Below are 20,662 nucleotides of genomic sequence, written 5' to 3'. Positions count from 1 at the left end.
AGGGAGTCTGATTTTGCACTCTCCAGCTTTAGTAAATAAACCCCATAGGGTTCCTAAACCCAGCAACTAATCTTAGAGCCATGTCTCATCAGCAATGTGTAGAAGGGATCTGTAGTACGGGCAGAATTACTTTACTTGGTATTTCTGTTGCTAAAACAAACTGAAGAGCAGACAATTAAGACGGATTTCACACGGATCTGATTTCGCAAGCTTTTGAGTTAAAAAAAAAAAAAGTGGAAGAAAGACGTATGACCACGTATTCTTATGGAACTATTCACTGATCAGTTGCAGATGTGGTGTGGCTTTTAACCACTTACCCTACAGAGGATTTACCCCCCTTCCTGACCAAGTCATTTTTTTTTAAACCGCGCTGCGATACTTTAACTGACAATTGCACAGTCATGCAACGCTGCACCCAGAGGAAATTTACATCCTTTTTTTCCCACAAATAGAGCTTTTTTTTGGTGGTGTTTGATCGCCTGTGCAGTTTTACATTTTTGCCCTATAAATAAAAAAAACAATTTTGAGAAAAAAAAACAATATTTTTTACTTTTTGCTATTAAACATGTCCAGTAAAAAATTTTAAAAAATCAAATCTCGTCATAAGTTTAGGCCAAAATGAATTCTGCTACATGTCTTTGCTAAAAAAAATCCCAATACTTTAAATTGGTTTACATGAATTAATTGGTTTACATGAAAGGTATAGCGTCTACAAATGGTGGTATAGATACTGGAATATTTATTTATTTTTACTAGTAATGGTGGCGATCAGCGACTTATAATAGGACTGCAGGACTGCGGTGGGCATTCTGACACTGGGGTGAACTGACTTGGTGTCACTGACACCAATACAGTGATCAGTGCTAATAAAAAGCACTGACACTGTACTAATGTCACTGGGCATGAAGGGGTTAACATCTGGGATGATCAAAGGGTTAACTGTGTATTGTTTCACTATGTTGGCTGTGTGTGTGCTTCACTGCACGCACACTGCTTTGTATGGCTCTGCTATGCGAAACAGTGTGCATGAGCTGACAGGGGAGAGATCTGTATTGTTTACATACAGGTCTCTCCCCAGTCAGAGATACTTGGCGATCACTGGGTGGGGCGGGTAATCACTGGCCGGGACGAGAAGATTGACAACCGTGAACGGCGGCGTGTGTGCATGCATACCCTACCCCGGAACTGCGTAATCACGTATATATACATGATTTTGCGCACCTGTGCTGCCCTGAATTCTGCTTGCTGCATTTTCGGTGCAGGTTTGGTGCTGTAAAAAAACAAAAACAAAAAAAACGCATAAAAAACCCCCCGCAACTCCCTATTGAACTCTATGGAAAACATGGCAAACACACATCTGCTTTGTGTTTTTGGTGTAGTTTTTGAGTCACACGTCCTGTAAAAATGAACTGCAAATGCGGCAAAAATGCGGTTTTTACAACAGATCAGTGATACTAAATACACACTGTTTAATTGACATTATCCCTTCTCTTTCCGTATGCGGATGAAGGCACTGTAATTATTTTCATTAAAAAAAAATCCTAAGTACCTTTTTCCTAGTTTATACAGCTGTCACATGACCTAGTCTCTCTCCCAGCCTTTCTGCAGGGAAACAGTGAGGAACAGCAGAGGAACTTCAAATCCTCTGCTACTGGTCACAAAATACACACAATATATATTTGAAATCAAATCTTTATTATTTTTTTGTCAACATGGTGTGGGCAGATTTCTGCCAGTTACAGGCTGCGTCATGAGCCTCCAGCTTGTGTCCTAGAATAACAGGCAGGTGAAGCCTCCATCAATCAAGATGTAATATCTATCCCCCATTGTGTTTAGCTGGTTGGTGGGCATGAAGAAGGAAGGGGGAGAGACTTGACTGTCATTTACCAGAATGTATATGCCTACATGTGTGACTCAGTCACATGGGCTGCTCAAATGTGATAGGGAAGAAATGCTCAGGGTAGAAAATACACTGAAAACCAAGCATGTTGCCAACACTACTCTGCAAAATCCAAAACTGCAGTGGGGACATGGACAGGAAGGGGGAAAACAGAGAACAGACGGCTCAACCAGCTTGTTTACAAAATACAGAAATTGAATCCCATAGTGTCTGATTGAGTATGAACAACATGTAATACAACATGTATTTATAGCTTTTAATGATGTGGGTTTAATGACACTATATTTTTTTTTAGATTTGCAGCTAGCTACAGAATCATCAGCTTTAGTCGCATTACCCAGCACAGCTTCTAGTGACAATGACACACAGGCAGTTTGTAGCTGAACAGAGAAGTATTGTAGCTAGCTAAATTGCCAGAGAAATAATCAGAGAGATTTATAGATGCTACAATTCTCTGCTTTAAGAGGTGCTGGTGCCACATGATCCTTACTTTTCTCACTAACCCTAGGAAAATGCCAACTGGAATTTGGGATTCATATATCAGTGTGTAGCAACATATTTAAATGGATTGAACATTTTTAATTTACATAAAAATAATTGCCAAGTTATTTGTAAAGAAAATAATCCATCTCTGATTCAGATACTGTAAATTTATAGCATGCAGACATGCATGGATGACAATCCCAGGTTTCTGCAAGATTCCATACCTTCCTGTTTGCCACTCAAGTTTACAGCAATGGTTATATTCTATCTTGATTACTCAGAGTTGTGTTGCAGTCAGGGGCTTATAAATGATTTCCTTGATAAACCATTTTTTATATTTTAATGTGGTTCACTATATAGCAATTATTGTGGAGTTTATTATTATAGAGTAATGTATCAACCTTAAAAAAAAATTCCATTTACTTTTTACATGAATGACAGCGGAAAGTTGCCAGCATGTGCCTTACCTTTTTAGGTGCTGAATTATAAAGCAATGCAAGAAAAGCAAGAAAGCAGAAAAGCATAAATAAATGTCTAATAGCTAAAACATTTTCCACACATAGCAAATTCAGTATTCGTATGCCAAGAATGCCTAGAAAACTAGGATAGGGGTTAAAATAATGCTCTATTTTCTAACTTAAACAAAAAATATCTGGCAGACGACCATATAATGTTCTAAAAGTGCGATAAATAGCAATTTAACTTGTGAGCTTTGTGTGAACAGTTCAGTGTTTAACTCGGAGGTCTCCCAGGGAAACTTTGGTAACAGCAAGATGTCACTGTGCAACTTTTCCTGTCACAAATGTGTACAGTGTGCCAGTCTATTTAAGGCTGCGCTAACATCCACTGCCATTTTAGGATTCCAACATTTCAGAAAGGAGCATATGCATGTCTGCACCATTAGTGGACCAAAATATATCATCCTGCTCAGGAGCAATGGAAAGTATAGAGCAATGTGTGAATAAATACATTCAGAGCAGAGAGTACACAATTATGACAAGGCTGGCAGTGGAAGAATTGTAGTTAAACTCTTGCCTTTCATCAGCATTGTTAATAGTAAAATGGCCCTACATTACATTTTTTTTAATACAGGGTGAGGACTTGACTGTTTATATGAGAATACATTTCTTCCAAGTGCAGATCACCTGTTTGTGCTACTACAGTACAGCTTTGGTTAGCTACACTTTCCCATAGAGTTATATTGTGTCCCACATGTTTGGTGTGCTTTCTGAAAGTGCACCAAAAATCCTGCATGCTGCATCTTTGGTGCGCTTTCAGAAAGCGTACTAAACACACAGAACACAAAATAAACTCTATGGGAAAGTGCAGCTGCTCAAACACACAGGTAAGTGCGGAAAAATTGCATTGCAGTAGTGTGAAAGCGATTTAAGCATTAAAGTTAACCTTTTGTACATGATTCCGAGAAGTAATTTCAGTGAAAATATATGACTGATGATGTAGGTATAAATGATCCAAATACTTTTTTTCATACATGATGATGGCAGAAAGCAGTATTTTGTAGCCTCAACATTGTTATTTTTGTTTAAAATAAATTAAGATGTTTTTCTAAGCATATTATAGAGCCAGAACATTTCGCAACCTACCTTTACTATCTAGCAAACACGCAAAATCAAAACATTCCCAAAATGTACTTATTTACTTGTAATCAATGGTGTGGTGTTACCTTCTCTCTCTAATTCTTAGTGCTTAATACACATTTCCATTATCAACGGTTCCAAGTCATTAAGCGATAGCAGAAAAACCTTAACAATAATATTGGATTGCTGCCCTTTTTAAAGTGGGCGTTCAATGAAAATGTAAAGTATTCTAAAATTACAACTCGCATCTCAAAAAAATTGGCCTGGAAAAGTAATTAAAGAAAGTTTGTTTTTTTTAATATATTTTTGCCACTCCTGGGAGGTGCAGATAACACCACAAAAAAAAATTCTGTGCTGAAAGCTGTGGTATTTTTTTCTTTTTTTTAAACAAATCTACAATTTAAAAAAACAACACAACTTTTTAGGTCATTTGTATTGGGGGGGGGGGGGGCTTTCAGTAAAGGAAACCTGTAAATGCACACTAATTCCAATATTTGTAAAATTGTGCTCATAGTGTTGCTTTTATTATTATGGCATCTACTGCACATTACTTCCAACATTAGGATATTGCAGGGCCTACTTATAACTTATGAATAGGGCTGCTCTGGGTAAATGTTTTGTGTCACCACATATCGCACATAAATGCAGTTCAGCAAAATAATTTAACATCTAATTTTACCAGTTTATAAAATCTTTGCACTGAATTTTTACTTAAAAGAAGCATGTCCAAAGCTTTTTTTGGCCATACGTCTCTTCTGTGTTACAGGAGTGCACTTATTTCTGTACTCTTGTAACCCAGATTCAGCCAAGGAACATCAATTTGACCTCACTTATGATTAGTAGAGTTTAGTTTGGAAATGTTTGTACCTGTTTTTTGCATACATGTCTCAAAAATTATATTTCTTTGTTCAAGGCAAATAAAAAAAAAAACAAAAAAAAACAAAAATTACAGAAAGTATAAAACTTGGCATGTGCTCCAAAAGCAACATGTCATCACCCTAAACAAACTAATAAAAAAAAATAATCACCCAGTCTGATCTTGACTCCTGTTAGTCTTCATCTGAGCAGTCCCATTCCAAGACTGTTCTACAGTTTTTAGTAAACCTAGGAGAATGATAAAAATATGTACTAAATAATAAAATGCTAGTGGCTGTCATTTAGCATTCTCATACTTTTGGGTATATTACAAGTGAAACCAGAAGAGAGTGTCCTAATTGATCCAAACCCAACAGTCATTCATCTTTACGGATTACTGCATTTTGTGCATCATGATTGGTCATTGCATTTCCTTTCTGATAAGCTTATATGTGAACAGGTTATTCACTCAACTGAACTCTGTAGAAATATAGCTTAAAGTGGTATTAAATATGTATTATATTGCAGTTTACCAATTCTTAGACATGATGGCTGCATTTCTTTTTTTAGCGTTTACCAAGTGATCCAGCCAGTAATCTGTTTGTCAACAGAACTCGCTCATTGTGGGCCATTTATCAAAACTGGAGCAGCAGTTTGTGCTGTTTGTGGGGTGCCTGAACTATGCACATTTTTTTGCATAAGAGACTGTTCATAGGTAGACATTTCAACTGTTTGTTTTGCTTTTTGCTGAAAATTAAACCCCAAATGCATTTTAAAATACTTTTTGTATACATGTAGGACAACATTTTGTATTTTCTCTCAATAATCCCCAGTACAGCAAAATGTATATTGACAGTGGGAAATTGTGCACTGAAAGCCAGTTAGGCTTAATAAAATCTTAGAATATGGCCAATTCAAATTGTTTAACATGGATAAATCTATGGTGCCGTGTTTGCATAGTACTTGGAACTGAAAGGAAAGGTGTTTAGGTAGTTAGCAAGGGAGCACTAGTACGATTTCAGCATAGAAACATAAAAAAGTGATGGCAGAAAAAGGCCGAGTGGTCCATCGAGTCCACTCTTTTTTTTTTTTCTTTTTTCCATTAGCTGTTTTGTCTGAGTATAGAGCTATGCTTCTCCCAAGCATGTTTGATGCTATTTACTGTTGACTGGCTCACTAGCTCTGCTGGAAGTTTATTCCAAGCATCAACTACGCTTTCAGTAAAAATACTTTCTAAGATTAGTTTTGTTCTTTCCTCCAGTCAGTTTTAGCACTGTGATTATGCTATTTATAGCTCAATTAACAAGCAGGTGGCATATAAAGCTTCAATAAAAACAAGGGTTTCACCTAACTAGGCAGTGACAAGGGGATTTTTATCAGAGTTATGGTTGACCACAATTACAAATATTCTGGCAGACATATTTGCATCTCATCTTGCTAACTTCTACCAAGTACCTTAAAGCGCTATTAAACACAAAACAAAAACTGCAATATATATTACAGCTTCCCAGTCATGAGATATGGTGTCTGCACTAGTTTTCATTTCTTTAGGCTTTTTTCCCCTCTCTTTTCACCTGGTGATTTCGCCACTGACACCTCTTGTATTAGAGTGCCCCCACTCTGGATTAAGGAGCACAGGGTGCACCTTTGGGCAGCAGCATTGTTAGTCAGGGTAGTATTAGATGTACTATCAGATACAATAAAAAATGTAAGCCAAACTCCCACTCACATTGCACTTAAAACAACTGTTTTTTCCTTTTGGGAAAAAGGTTTTTCATGAATAAAATTAAAGCTGGTTATCATAAGCACCTCTGTCAGTGGTAAATGGTTTGTCTCAACACTTTAAACACTCACAACAGACTTACTGGCTGGATCAGTGGGTGAAAAAGGAAAGTAAGCCTAAAGAAAGAAAAATTATTCACATCTAAGAACTGGTAAGCTGCAATATAATAAATGTTTGCTTTTGGGTTTAATACCATTTAAACACAGAAGTGGAAAGAACCATTCTTTGTCTTTGAAAATTAGTTGCCTGTGCATCTAAACAGACATGAAATTGTTATACTGGTTTCATTTCTACTGCACTTTATGCAAGGCAGGCAAGTCATGTGACATCAATATTACAATCAGAGTGAAAGCTGGAGTGGAAAGTAGAGTTGCTGTTACATATAATTTATCAAATATCATTAACTGTCCCTATCTATCTTTATTTCTCTTACTATTATGTCAAGATCTAGAACACAGAACTGTAGGCAGCAATGATAATCCTGTAGTGCAACCCAAATTTGTTTTAGAGAATTTCTCTTGTCAAAATTAGGTTATTTATATTACATCATAACTGATGATGAACACATGACACTGGCAAAAAGATGAATGCACAGCTATGCAGCTAGTAATGTAGAACATGTTTATTAATTTGCCTAAACTGATCAGACATACCCCTGCATGGGAGTGACATATCCACTTAACTTGTGTGCTGTGAACTACCATGCTCTCTTTTAAGTTGATAATTCCCTTGGCACAATGAATACACCCAACAGTTATAATAAATATTGTTTTTCATTTCTTTTGTTCCAGATGTTGGTTACATATATTGTAAATATAAACCTGTTGTCAAAACAGGTGCTGATTGGCAAATATTCATACCATCACATTCTACTTTAATCTTCTGAATGTTCATTTTCCTATTCAATTGCAGACAAAGGTTCCATAATGAAAACACTGGCTCAGGAGAGCATAAATACACAGGTATACTATACACTGTGCTATCTGAATTTCATATAGCAATGGTTATGCTAATTAATGTACCTATGTAAGATTCATAAGGGAATGTTAATTATTTCTATTTCTCGGACACAAACACAAGCTGCTAGTTTATGTGTTATAAACTGTGAAAACGAACATATATTTATATAAATAAGCCAATCCAATTCATAAGCAAAGGCTAATATTTCCTAACATTTTGGATGACACCTAGTGGCTAAAACACAAAATACAATTTAAAAACACAAGCTAAATACCAGGAGCTTATATACTAAAGAAATAGAGCATTTGTCACTTGGTATGTTCGAGTGGCCTAGTGAATGAGTTAAAGCGGTTTTTAAGTTAAAAATCCAACCATGATCAAGCATTAATACTTTTTTTTTTTTTTTTATTTCTTAAGCTGGAATGCAACAAACAAAAGGCCACAACATTTTGTCAAGAAAGGGGACATAATTCAACAGTCATAAAGCAGTGATCTGTGGAAGGGTCATTACAGTTGGCCAATAAAAACTTTAATAATTACAGCGGGGTAAGCAACTTTTTGAGCAATGTGTGCCAAAAAAATGTTTTCAAAGAAATTGAAAGTTCCGGTAATATAGAAAAAGTCAACTTCACACTCTCAATCACGAAAATAAATTTTTATTAAGGAAATGCTGTAAACAACTTGAATACTAGCAAGAAATTAAATATTGAACTTTGCACTTTCACCCCTCAGATCACCCAAATTCCCTCACCTTCACCCCTCAGATCAACCCCAATTTCTGCACCTTCACCCCTCAGATCATCCCCAATTCCTGCACCTTCACACCTCAGATCAACCTCAAATCCTTCACCTTCACACCATAAATCACCTCAATTCCTGCACCATCAGACTTCAGATCACCCCAAATCCTTCATGTTCCCACCTAAGATCAGTTCCAATTCCTGCAACTTCACACCTCAAATCAGCTTCAATTCCTGCACCTTCAGACCACAGAAGAGTTCCGGTTATTTACCTCAGATCAGCCAAACTGCTACAGCTTCACACTTTAGAACAGTCCAATTCCTGCACCTTCACACCTCAGACTCTCAATTCCTGCACCATCAGACCTCAGATCATCCCAATTCCTGCAGTGTCACACCTTAAATTACCCCCAATTATTGCACCTTCACACTTTAGATCGGACCCAATTTCTGCACCATTACACCTCAGACCAGACCCAATTTTTGCACCCTCAGATCTCAAATAAGCACAATTCCTGCACCTTCGCACCTTCACACCTCAAACCACCCTATTCCTGCACCATCACACCTCATGTCAGCCCCAAGTCCTGCACCTTTACACCTCAGATCAGCCCCAATTCCTGCATCTTCACACCTCAGATCACCCTAATTTCTGCACCTTCACACCTCAGATCACCCTAATTTCTGCACCTTCACACCTCAGATCACCCGCAGTTTCGGCATCTTCGCACTTCAGATCAGTCCCGATTCCTGCACCACTAAATTAGTGGTTCCCAATAGCTAATTACCAGTCCAAAATGAGAGCAGGCTGCTTGGGGCATCTGACTCCAGGATTGTACCTAGCCTGTCTGATGAGGGGGTGCAGTATAAAATATCAGAGGGCAATGGATTGGTTGGTCAGAAGAGCAAAAGATAGCGTCAGCAGTTTGTAGGGCAGTGTACAGAGGCCAGCAGGGCAGATGATGGGAGGTCAGAAGGGGTCAGCAGGATAGTGGACAGCGGTTAGTGGTGCAGGGAACAGGGGTTAGAAGGCAGAGGATGGGGTCACCAGGGCACAAGATAGGGGTCAGCAGGGCAAAAAACAAGGGTCAGCAGGGCAGAGGATGAGATCAATAGGGCATAGAACAGGGCTAAGCAGGGCAGAGGATGTAGTCAACAACACTTAAATATAGTATGATTTATTTAAAAAAAACAAAGTGCACTCACATTTAAAAGTGTCCTGCTGGGACACCACAGTAAAAACTTCCAGTTTAGCGGCTTGACGTCATCGGCCCATCCTACACGTTACATCACGTTACTCCAGAGGAAGTGATGTGACGTAACTCATAGGATGGGCCAATGACTTCAAGCCGCTAAACTGGAAGTTTACGAGCCATCATCTTGGAAAATCCTGAATACATTGAAATTATACTGTGATGGGCCTTTTTACTGTGGTGTTCCAGCAGGACACTTTAAATGTGAGAGCACTTTATTTTTTTAAATAAATCATACTATATTTAAGTACTACACTATGGCAAGAATTCCTGTTTACATATGCGGAGGATATGTGGGATAAAGAGGAGACAAGACCATCTACAGCAGAGTGAGGAGGAGAGTGGACCAAACATTACATTATACCTACCCGGGTTAAAATGGAAAGGAGATATTTGACCTATGCAATTTGGGTCATTTAAGGAGGTGAGAGTATATATGTATGTCTCTGGTGAAGGAGCACCTTTAAGAATATATGAGGACACAAGGAAGAGCACCTGCTTGGCACAAAGTCATATATGCACGGATAAAATCACATATGAAGGACTATAAGTTGTGGTCATTGCATTCACAAGTGTATAATAACATGTAACGTGTAGGATGGGCCGATGACGTCAAGCCGCTAAACTGGAAGTTTTTACTGTGGTGTCCCAGCAGGACACTTTTAAATGTGAGTGCACTTTGTTTTTTTTAACTCATGGAAGTGTCAGCAGGACTAGTATACACAAGAGATTGGTGTTTTTTGTTGCACTGAAGTTTTATTTGTACACATTTCTAATGATTGGTAGGCTGCAATATATTACATTGTTGGTTTTAATACTATTTTATTTAGAAACTGGGTAATATAAATGGCTGTCAGCCAAACATATAATGATGAATTAAATATACATGAAGTCTGTATGTAAGTAAAAAAAAACTAAAAAAAACAAACAAAAAAAAAAAAAACACAAAAAACCCCCAAGACATATACATAACATGCCGAAATGCATCACATGAACTATGGTGCATTCTGAGAATAAATGGCGAAAATACAGAGCTATGGCATTTGTAGGAGAATACATTAATTTATAGTACACAACAGGAACAAAGGAGAATGACTTACCATCCAGGTGATGCCGTGATATATACTTGAGACCTTCATCAAGCAGTATAACAGGCAATGAAATCTTCATGACTACAATCCACTGTGACCAGTTCAGCGGGGTTACTTGAAAAATAAGCTGTTAATTGTAAAACATTATTTCAAATTCAACAACTGGAAACAAACAGGATTTTTAGTAAATGAAAAACATGTACTAAGTTCAGTAGGTAAACCAATCAGAATTCATATTTTACTGAAGTGATAAATAATGACATAAATCAATGTATTGTGCATTACTGCTCTCTGTGCAACTGAGTGTAATGAAATGTATATGATAAAATTGAGTTTTCTGCATTGGATGGATGCTTCGGGTTGCTGCACATAATCCCTGCCTTTTGCTTTGTTTAAAAAACTTAATGTTTTGAACGAATTGCCCTATTCTAAACATAGATGGGGCTTATGCATTACTTAATGCAAATATCAGTGTGCTAAGTACCGAAAGCAACTAAGGAGATTTTACTTCAGTGAAATTACACCTGTATAAAAGGGATTTTGATTTTGAAGTTCTAAAGCAGGGCTTTGTAAGATGACTTTTGAATACCATGGGCTGTATCTCAACTCTTTGTCTTCCTTACTTTATGGCCTCATGCACAATGGACATTATAAAAATGCCAATAGCATTAGCTGTAGAATGCTGCGTTAAAAGTTTTGTTGTGTTTTTTAATCATTTTTACATTAGCTTTTTTCAGCGGTTTTTAGCGTTTTACAGCAAAACTATACTCCCACAAAAGCTTGAGGCCAAAAAAACACTCAAACATTGGATAGATGCGGTTTTTAGTGCTTTTCAGCTTTTATCAGCGTTTTTCAGCATTAGAGCATTTTTATGGCTAAAAAACTCCTCTTGAAACCCACTAGTTTTGTTTTTTTTCCCAGCCAGAAAACACCCCTGCCAAAAAACGCTGATAAAAGTCTACATGTACATGGACAAATAGGATAACATGCTGGGGAGTTTAATGGCTGTTTAAAAAATGCCAAAAACAGCAGCTGTAAAAAAGCCCAGTGTGCATGAGGCCCGACAATGGACCTAGACAATTATATGATTGCCTTTTTTGTTTTAAAAATACAGTGTAATACCAACATAACAAATGCAATATCAGTTAATGTTTACAAACGTGATAGATTAACCAGTTTAGCTCCACCCCATAGCAGAAATACTGCTACAAGGCGGCAGCTGTGCGCAAAATCACGTATATATACGGAATTCTGCATTTCCGGGTAGGGGCCATTCGCGGCCACGGCTGGCAATCACCGGGTCCCGCCCAGTGATTACTCGCCGGCGCCCGGTGATTGCATAGGATCTCCAACGGGGAGGAGAAATGTTAGTAAACAAAACAGTTTTCCTCCCTGTCAGCTCATGTACACTGCTTTGTATGGCTGTGTATAGCAGCATGCTTACAGTGAAGCACACACACATTGTAAAGCAGCACACAGTTAACCCTTTGACTGCCCCAGATGTTAACCCTTTGACTGCCCCAGATGTTAACCCTTTCCTGCCCAGTGCCATTAGTACAGTGTCAGTGCTTTTTATTAGCACTGATCACTGTATTGGTGTCACTGGGGATGTCAGTGTACACCAAATCAGTTCTGCCCAGTGTCAGAATACCAGCCACAGTCCCGCAGTCCCACTATAAGTCACTGATCGCAGCCGTTACTAGTAAAAATAAAAAATAAAAAAAAGCCCAGTATATATACCACCATTTGTAAATGCTATAATTTTTAATGTAAACCAATTAATTTTCACATATTGGGATTTTTTTTTTTTAGCAAAGACAAGTAGCAGAATACATTTTGGCCTAAATCTATGATGAAATTAGATTTTTTTTTTAATTATTTCACTGGACATATTTAATAGCAAAAAGTCACAAATATATTTTTTTCTCAAAATTGTTTTTTTTTTTTTTTTTTATATATCGTAAAAATAAAAACCGCAGAGGCGATCAAATACCACCAAAAAAAGGGAAAAAGGACATAAATTTCATTTGGGTGCAGTGTTGCATGACCGTGCAATTGTCAGTTAAAGTAATGCAGCGCCGTAATGCCAAAAAAGGCCTGGTCAGGAAGAGGGGGAAATCCTCAGGAGGGCAAGTGGTTAACAGTGCAACCCCCCCCCCAAACATTTAAGATAATATTCTGCTCTGCAATGGGTAATCATTTCTGACACACAGATTACTTTACATTACTTACACAGCTGAAAATAGCTAATAAAAAGTAATAAAGTGAACTTAGGCGAGTAATGAGTAAATACATTTTTATATCTCTGAACACATTAGGAGACTGGGATACATTTTGCACAGAAGGAAATCTGAATTGTTTTTCTAGACTTCTAATCTCATATTGTTCTTGTAAAACTGTAGGGGCCAAATAACTAAAGTATAGTGCTTTGAAAAAGTATTCATACCCCTTGAAAGTTTCCACATTTTGTCATGTTACAACCAAAAACGTAAATGTATTTTATTGGGATTTTATGTTATAGACCAGTGGTCTTCAAACTGTGGCCCAGGGGCTGGATGTGGCCATTTGCTTGCCTTTATCTGGCCCTTGGGGCACTATTCCACCAACTGACACCAATGCTGGAGCACCAAACCCCCCCCCCCCTTTGGACACCATCAATGGTGTACTATTCTTCTAATTGATATCTACAATGGGGCACTATTTTTCGCATTGATATTAATAATGGGGCACTATTCCTCCCATTAAAACCAACGACAGGGCGTTTTCTACTTCCACTGGTCATAGTCCAACCCCCCTAAAGTCTGAGGTACAGTAAACTGTACCTTTGCTTGTAAAGTTTGGAGACCCCTGTTATAGACCAACACAAAGTAGCACATGATTGTGAAGTGGAAGGAAAATGATAAATGGTTTTCAAAATATTTTACAAATAGATATCTGAAAAGTGTGTCAATACTTTGTAGAACCACCCTTCGCTGCAATTACAGCTGCAAGTCTTTTTTGGGTATGTCTCTACCAGCTTTGCACATCTAGAGAGTGACATTTTTGCCCATTCTTCTTTGCAAAATAGCTCAAGCTCTGTCAGATTGGATGGAGAGCGTCTGTGAACAGCAATTTTCAAGTCTTGCCACAGATTCCCAAATGGATTTAGGTCTGGGCTTTGACTGGGCCATTCTAACACATGAATATGCTTTGATCTAAACCATTCCATTGTAGCTCTGGCTGTATGTTTAGGGTTGTTGTCCTGCTGGAAGGAGAACCTCCACCCCACTCTCAAGTGTTTTGCAGACTCTAACATCTTCCCATCAACTCTGACCAGCTTCCCTGTCCCTGCTGAAGAAAATATGATGCTGCCACCACCATGTTTTACAGTGGGGATGGTGTGTTCAGGTTGAAGTGCAAACGTGGAAGGTGCTCTGGTCAGATGAGACTAAAATTGACCATTTTGGCCTAAAAGCAAAATGCTGTGTCCCACATGGCTTCTCACAAACTGCAAAAACGTTACTTCTTATGGCTTTCTTTCAACAATGGCTTTCTTTTTGCCACTCTTCCATAAAGGCCAGATTTGTGGAGTGTACGACTAATCGTTGTCCTGTGCACAGATTCTCCCACCTGAGCTGTGGATCTCTGCAGCTCCTCCAGAGTTACCATGGGCTTCTTAGCTGCTTCTCTGATTAATGCTCTCCTTGCCCAGCCTGTCCGTTTAGGTGGATGGCCATGTCTTGGTAGGTTTGCAGTTGTGCCCAACTTTTTCCATTTTTGGATGATGGATTGAACAGTGCTCCGTGAGATGTTCAAAGCTTGGGATATTTTTTTATATCCTAACACTGCTTTAAACTTCTCCACGACATTATCCCTGACCTATCTGCTGTGTTTCTTGGCCTTCATGATGCTGTTTGTTCACTAAAGTTCTCTAACAAACCTCTGAGGGCTTCACAGAACAGCTGCATTTATACAGAGATTAAATTACACACTGGTGGACTCTATTTACTAATTAGGTTACTTCTGAAGGCAATTGGTTCCACTAGATTTTAGTTAGGGGTATCAGAGTAAAGGGGGCTAAATACAAATGCACACCACACATATTTATTTATAAAACATTTTGAAAACCATTTATCATTTTCCTTCCACTTCACAATTATGTGCCACTCTGTGTTGGCCTATCACATAAATGCCCAATAAAACACATTTACGTTTTTGGTTGTAACATGACAAAATGTTGAATATTTCAAGGGGTATGAATACTTTTTCAAGGCACTGAATACTGCATGCAGTATTTTCAATATGCACATGTACATTATAAGATTGAATTTTTTTATTAGTTTTGTTTGTACACAGTGAATTCACAGAAATGAGAGCATATTTTTTTAAGCTGAACTCCAGGTAGGCATAAAAGACAAATGAATGCAGTTCTGCTTTTCTTACTAAATAATTTTTAAAATAAACATTTTTAAAATGTCACTAGTGTAAGTATCTGAATGCTTATTGGTATTTGCATCTTCCAATTTCCTATACACTAGTATTCACACTAGAAAAGAGCACCAAACAGATATGCTGACATGTAAATATGATGAAAACGAACATGCAGATAGGAGGAGACAGCAGAATTAGCAAAGACCTTGGCAGTTTACTGCTGCTCTTCCACTGTCTGAACTGCAGGTAGGGGATGGAGAGAACATCACTATATTTCCTAACTGATAAAATGCTGTCATCCTTTGGATTGCACTGTGTGGCAGGGTCATTCAACTCCCAGAACTGAATGGACAGAAAAATAAAGTCATCTGTAGGTAAAACATCTCCTTTATATGTATTTCTTCTGAATATTTACCTGGAGTTCAGCTTTAAAACACTGCTAGCTGGTGAGTGAAAAATGGTATGTATTGTGGAAAACATAAGATGAAGCTATTAGGAGGTGAAATAAAAATGCTTAAAGTAAATCTATCATAGAAAAAACACAGGGCTGTCACTGCTGACCCACTTCTGAAAATACTAGTTGCTTGGCTGTCATTTGGATTCTTTTGGTACAATACAGTTCAGTGCCCCAGGATAAACTTTCTGGATAAGGATTTCCAACATTACTTTGACTTTTGAGATCGGTATATTTTTCTGGATCTACGATTAAGAAAGTTATGAAACCAGTGAGCAGAGAGGCAATTAGCATTTTCAGGAGGTCAGCTATTGGCAGCATATATTTTTTCTCATGACAGGTTTACTTTCATGTAATTATTTAACCACTTGAGTCCCCAGAGCTGGGTTTGGATTAGGTCTCCAATGACTGGATCCAGACACCCTTGAAGGAAAAAAAAAAAAAAAAAGTGAAATTAAACCTCTTCAGCTCTTTGGATGCGACTAGTATGTCTAAGTCTGCAGAGGTTAAGGGTGCAATCCTCCTACAGTGTAAATTCACTGGCATATTTTGGTGCCTGAGAGCCCCTGGTGCTGCGTACAACTACTTGTGTAGTGCGACGCATGTGTACAGATGTATGTCCACAAACTGCAGTGGCAGCCATGAGCTTGTTTCAGTTTTATGCAGCAGGGTCCTGGTTTTACTAAAAAAGTTATTTATACTATTACTTTTACGTAACTTCCAGGTAAAGCATCTCCCTCCCCATCTCCACTGGAGCTTCCCCTCTTCTAGGAGCCAAGGACCACAATAAATACTGAGCAGGGCGAGTGTCAGTCTGCCGAGTGTGAGCCCAGAAGCTCTGAGCTGTTAAAATTCAGGCTATAAAGCCTGGTGCACAGAAGTAGAGTGCAGGGGAGAAAACCCCTGATGCCTCCATAAAGGGAATTTGTTACACAGGGGGCTTGTAAGCAAAAAAAAAAAAAAGTTACATCTAAAATGTAATATAAACACAATATTAAAAAAAAGGCACCACCGTCACCCCGCACACTCACATTAAAACACAAGCGCACACTTGTATGTAAATAATTGTGCCACACTTTATAAATTGCCACACACACCATAGTGTGAGCAATAATTCTAGCACCCTAATCTACAGTTAATGCTAAACTGATGAGCTGTAAAAGGCATTTAAAATATAATCTATTTCTAATTTTGGGCATATTCATTTTTCACCATTTTGTGGTTTGGAGACTTCATATATTTGACATCTGTTTACTCAAGAAAGCCTCATAATTTTTACAAATAAATAGTTTACACTAAAATTAATGTTACTGTTTTTTTTCCTAAAAATAAAGTTTTGATATGAAATTTAAAGCTAAACTACAGGAATTCACCCACTTTGTACAATGTGCTGGATTACTAGGGGTTAAGTCCAATGAGGTGCATGCCAGCTCATGGACTTCTCTTTTTAAATGTATAATTTGTATTTTTACTGAGCACTGGGAACATAGCCATAGCTATACTTCCTGTGCTCTAACTCTGACTCTTATGATCTCAGATATTGAAGCTGCAGAGTTGCATGTAGCCGCTGTGCCCACACCTCCCTTCCTCCTGCTCAATCACAGAGTGCTTTGTAGTACAAAATACAAATGTTCCTGGGAATGAACAGTGAAGGGGAGGGGCAGGCAAAGCTACTGCTGTATGAGAGAGCAGCGTCTCTCCTGTCAAAGCCCCAGGGTGTAGTCCTGGAACTCCGGAAAACCATCAGATATTCTGTAAATAAAAAGAGGTGGTATTATGTGCCTCCTTGGACTTAACTCATAGTATGCCTGGGGATTGAGCTTTAAATTTATTTGAAGCAGATGTGCAAATACAATGCAAAATGGCATCTACCATCTTTTTTTATTCTAAGGGGCCTCTATGCTTGGGAAATAAACTATATTGCCAAAAGTATTGGGACGCCTGCCATTACACACACATGAACTTTAATGGCATCCCAGTCTTAGTCTGTAGGGTTCAATACAGAGTTAGCCCAGCCTTTGCAGCTATAACAGCTTCAACTCTTCTGGGAAGGCTGTCCACAACATTTAGGAGTGTGTCTATGGGAATGTTTGACCATTTCTCCAGAAGCGCATTTGTGAGGTCAAGCACTGATGTCAGACAAGAAGGCCTGGCTCGCAGTCTCCACTCTACTTTATCCCAAAGGTGTTCTATCAGGTTGAGGTGAGGACTGTCAAGTTCCTCCACCCCAAACTCGATCATTCATGTCTTTATGGACTTTGCTTTGTGCATGAAGGGGCCAACCCCAAACTGTTCCCACAAAATTGGGGAGCATGAAACCGTCCAAAATGTCTTGGTATGTTGACGCCTAGGAGTTCCCTTTACTGGAACTAAGGGGCCAAGCCCAAACCTTGAAAAACAGCCCCACATCATCATCCCCCCTCCACCAAACTTTACACCTGGCACATAGCAGTCAGGCAAGTACCGTTGTCATGGCAACTGCCAAACCCAGACAAGTCCATCAGATTACCAGACAGAAGCGTGATTTGTCACTCCAGAGAACATGTTTCCACTGCTCTAGAGTCCAGTGGCGGCATGCTTTACACCACTGCATCCGCCACTTTGCATTGCACTTGGTGATGCAGGGCTTGGATGCAGCGGCTTGACCATGGAAACCTATTCCATGAAGCTCTTTATGCACCATTGTGCTAATCTGAAGCCCACACGAAGTTTGAATGTCTTTAGCTATTAACTCTACAGGCAGTTGGTGACATGTGCGGACTCTGCTCTGTCATTTTACATGGCCTACCACTTTGTGACCTGAGTTACTGTTGTTCCCAGTTGCTTCCACTTTGTTATAATACCAATAACAGTTGACCGTGGAATATTTAGTAGCAAGAAAATTTCACAGATGGACTTGCATAGCTGGCAACCCAGCACGGTACCACGCTTGAATTCACTGAGCTCCTAAGAGCGACCCATTCTTTCACAAAATTTTGTAGAAGCAGTCTGCATGCCTAGGTGCTTGATTTTATGGAGGTGAGTGGAACACCTGAATCCAATGATTTGGAGGGGGGTCCCAATACTTTTGGAAATGTAGTGTATATGATGGTCTGATGGATTTTAAGTAATTTTATAAGGAAAAACTTACATTTTTAATTTGTGTAAAAAAAAAATGCTTCTGAGGGGAACCGGTTAAAATTCAAAAAGTCTACAAAAAAATAGAATACACACACACACACACACACACACGCAGCAGTTAAAATAAGTATTGAACACATCACAATTTTTCTCAGTAAATGTAATTCTAAAGGTGCTATTGACATAAAATATTCAACACATGTTGGTAACAACCCATGCAATCCATACATGCAAAGAAACCAAAACAAATAAGTTCAGAAATTAAGTCATGTGTAATAAAATGGAATGACACAGGGAAAAACTTCGTACAAAATCCTTTGTTTGTAATGACAGCTTCAAGATGCCGCCTGTATGGAGAAACTAGTCACATGCATTGCTCAGGTGAGATTTTGGCCCATTCCTCCACACAGTTTTCAAATCTTGAAGGTTCCGTAGGCCTCTTCTATGAACTCTTTAGCTCTTTCCCTAGATTTTCTATTGGACTCAAGCCAGGCGATTGGCTGGGCCATTCTAGCAATTTTCTTTCTTTGAAACCAATTGAGAGTTTCCTCGGCTTTGTGTTTGGGATCATTGTTTTCCTGAAATGTCCACCCTTGTTTCATCTTCAGCATCCTAGTAGATGGCAGATTTTTATCAAGAATATCTTGCTAGATTTTTCCATTCATCCTTCCTTCAATGATATGAAGTTTTCCAGTACCTCATGCTGAAAAACAGCCCCACATCATTATGTTCCCACCTCCAAACTTCACTGTTCGTATGGTGTTTTTGAAGTGATGTGCAGTGCCATTTGACCTCCAAACATGGTGTGTATTATGGCATCTAAAGAGTTCAATTTTGGTCTCACGTGACCAGACTATATTCTCCTAGTATTTCACAGGCTTGTCTAAATGTTGTGCAGCAAACTTTAAATGAGCTTCAATATGCTTTTTCTTTAGGAATGGAGTCTTGCATGGCGAGCGTATATACAGGCCATGGCTGTTGAGTGCATTCTTTGAAACAATTGTACCTGCTCATTCCAGGTCTTTCTGACGCTCTCCACAAGTGGTCCTTGGCTCCTGGACAACTTTTCTGATAATTATTTTCACTCCTTTGTCAGAAACCTTCAAAGGAGCACCTATTTGTGGCCAGTTTATGATGAAATTATGTTCTTTCCACTTTCGGATTATGGCCCCAACCATGCTCACTGCAACAAGAATGCAGAGGTCTTGAGAGAGCTCTTTGCTTTTACCCATCATGAGATGTTTCTTGTACTTTGGTAATGAGACACCTTTTTATAAGCCATCAGTTGAGACTGAACCAGCTGATATTAATTTGCACTGACAAGGAGCAGAATTGCTTCCTAGTTACTGATAGATTTCAGCTGGTGTCTTGGCTTTCCATTCCTTCTTGCACTTCCCTTTCTTCCTGTGTTCAATACTTTTTTTCCTGTGTCATTCCATTTTATTATACACAACGTGATTTCTAAACTTATTTTTTTGGTTTCTTTGTATGTATGAATTGCATGGGTTGTTACTCACACGTGGTGAACATTTCATGTCAAAAGCACCTTTATAATATATTTACCTAGAAAAATGGTGATGTGTTCAACACCTATTTTACCCGCTATATGTATACACTTCTTGCACTTTAAGATACTGATATCTTCTGAAAAAATATATAAATCTCCTAAAAATAAAAAAAATATTGCCTTCCCAGATTAATCTCAACATTGAATGAACTTGATAACAATTACGTTTACTACCCAAGCATAAAACGGTCATGTATGTATACATAATGTGAAAAAATTATGCTAATTTGGCCCTTGTCAATCCAACTTAATTTTATCTTCTAACAATTTAGACAAACTGTTTTTTTTCCCCAGTGTGTTTCACAATGTAGCTTTGAAAGGGAAATAAAGTTCTCCTGAAGTAAAACGCACAAGTTCATTATGAGATTTATTACAGAAAAATCAAACTCATGATATTTTAGTTAGCAAACTTTCTTAATGATAATTTGGAGTACATATTTGGGGTTCA

The 20,662-nt window shown here is 38.4% G+C and overlaps 1 protein-coding gene across 3 annotated transcripts in view; it reads right to left on the bottom strand.

The window, feature by feature from the left end:
- The window catches only part of LOC149461289 (sarcoplasmic/endoplasmic reticulum calcium ATPase 3), a 232,616-nt gene that overhangs the window by 2,638 nt on the left and 209,316 nt on the right, over positions 1–20,662 (bottom strand). For 2 of the 3 annotated variants that reach the window (XM_089678488.1, XM_089678490.1), the window contains 2 exons: positions 10,673–10,790; positions 5,010–5,085 (listed from right to left, as the gene is read on the bottom strand). In XM_089678488.1, the coding sequence (XP_089534614.1) occupies positions 5,010–5,085; positions 10,673–10,790 (194 nt within the window). The remainder of the gene's footprint in view (positions 1–5,009; positions 5,086–10,672; positions 10,791–20,662) is intronic. The other variant, XM_089678489.1, reaches the window with a different exon arrangement.

This window comes from Staurois parvus, unplaced genomic scaffold, assembly GCF_062004578.1.
Source record: "Staurois parvus isolate SC_StPar_1 unplaced genomic scaffold, SC_StPar_1.0 ptg000206l, whole genome shotgun sequence".
Taxonomy (NCBI): domain Eukaryota; kingdom Metazoa; phylum Chordata; class Amphibia; order Anura; family Ranidae; genus Staurois; species Staurois parvus.
This window is presented reverse-complemented; position numbering and strand designations above follow the sequence as displayed.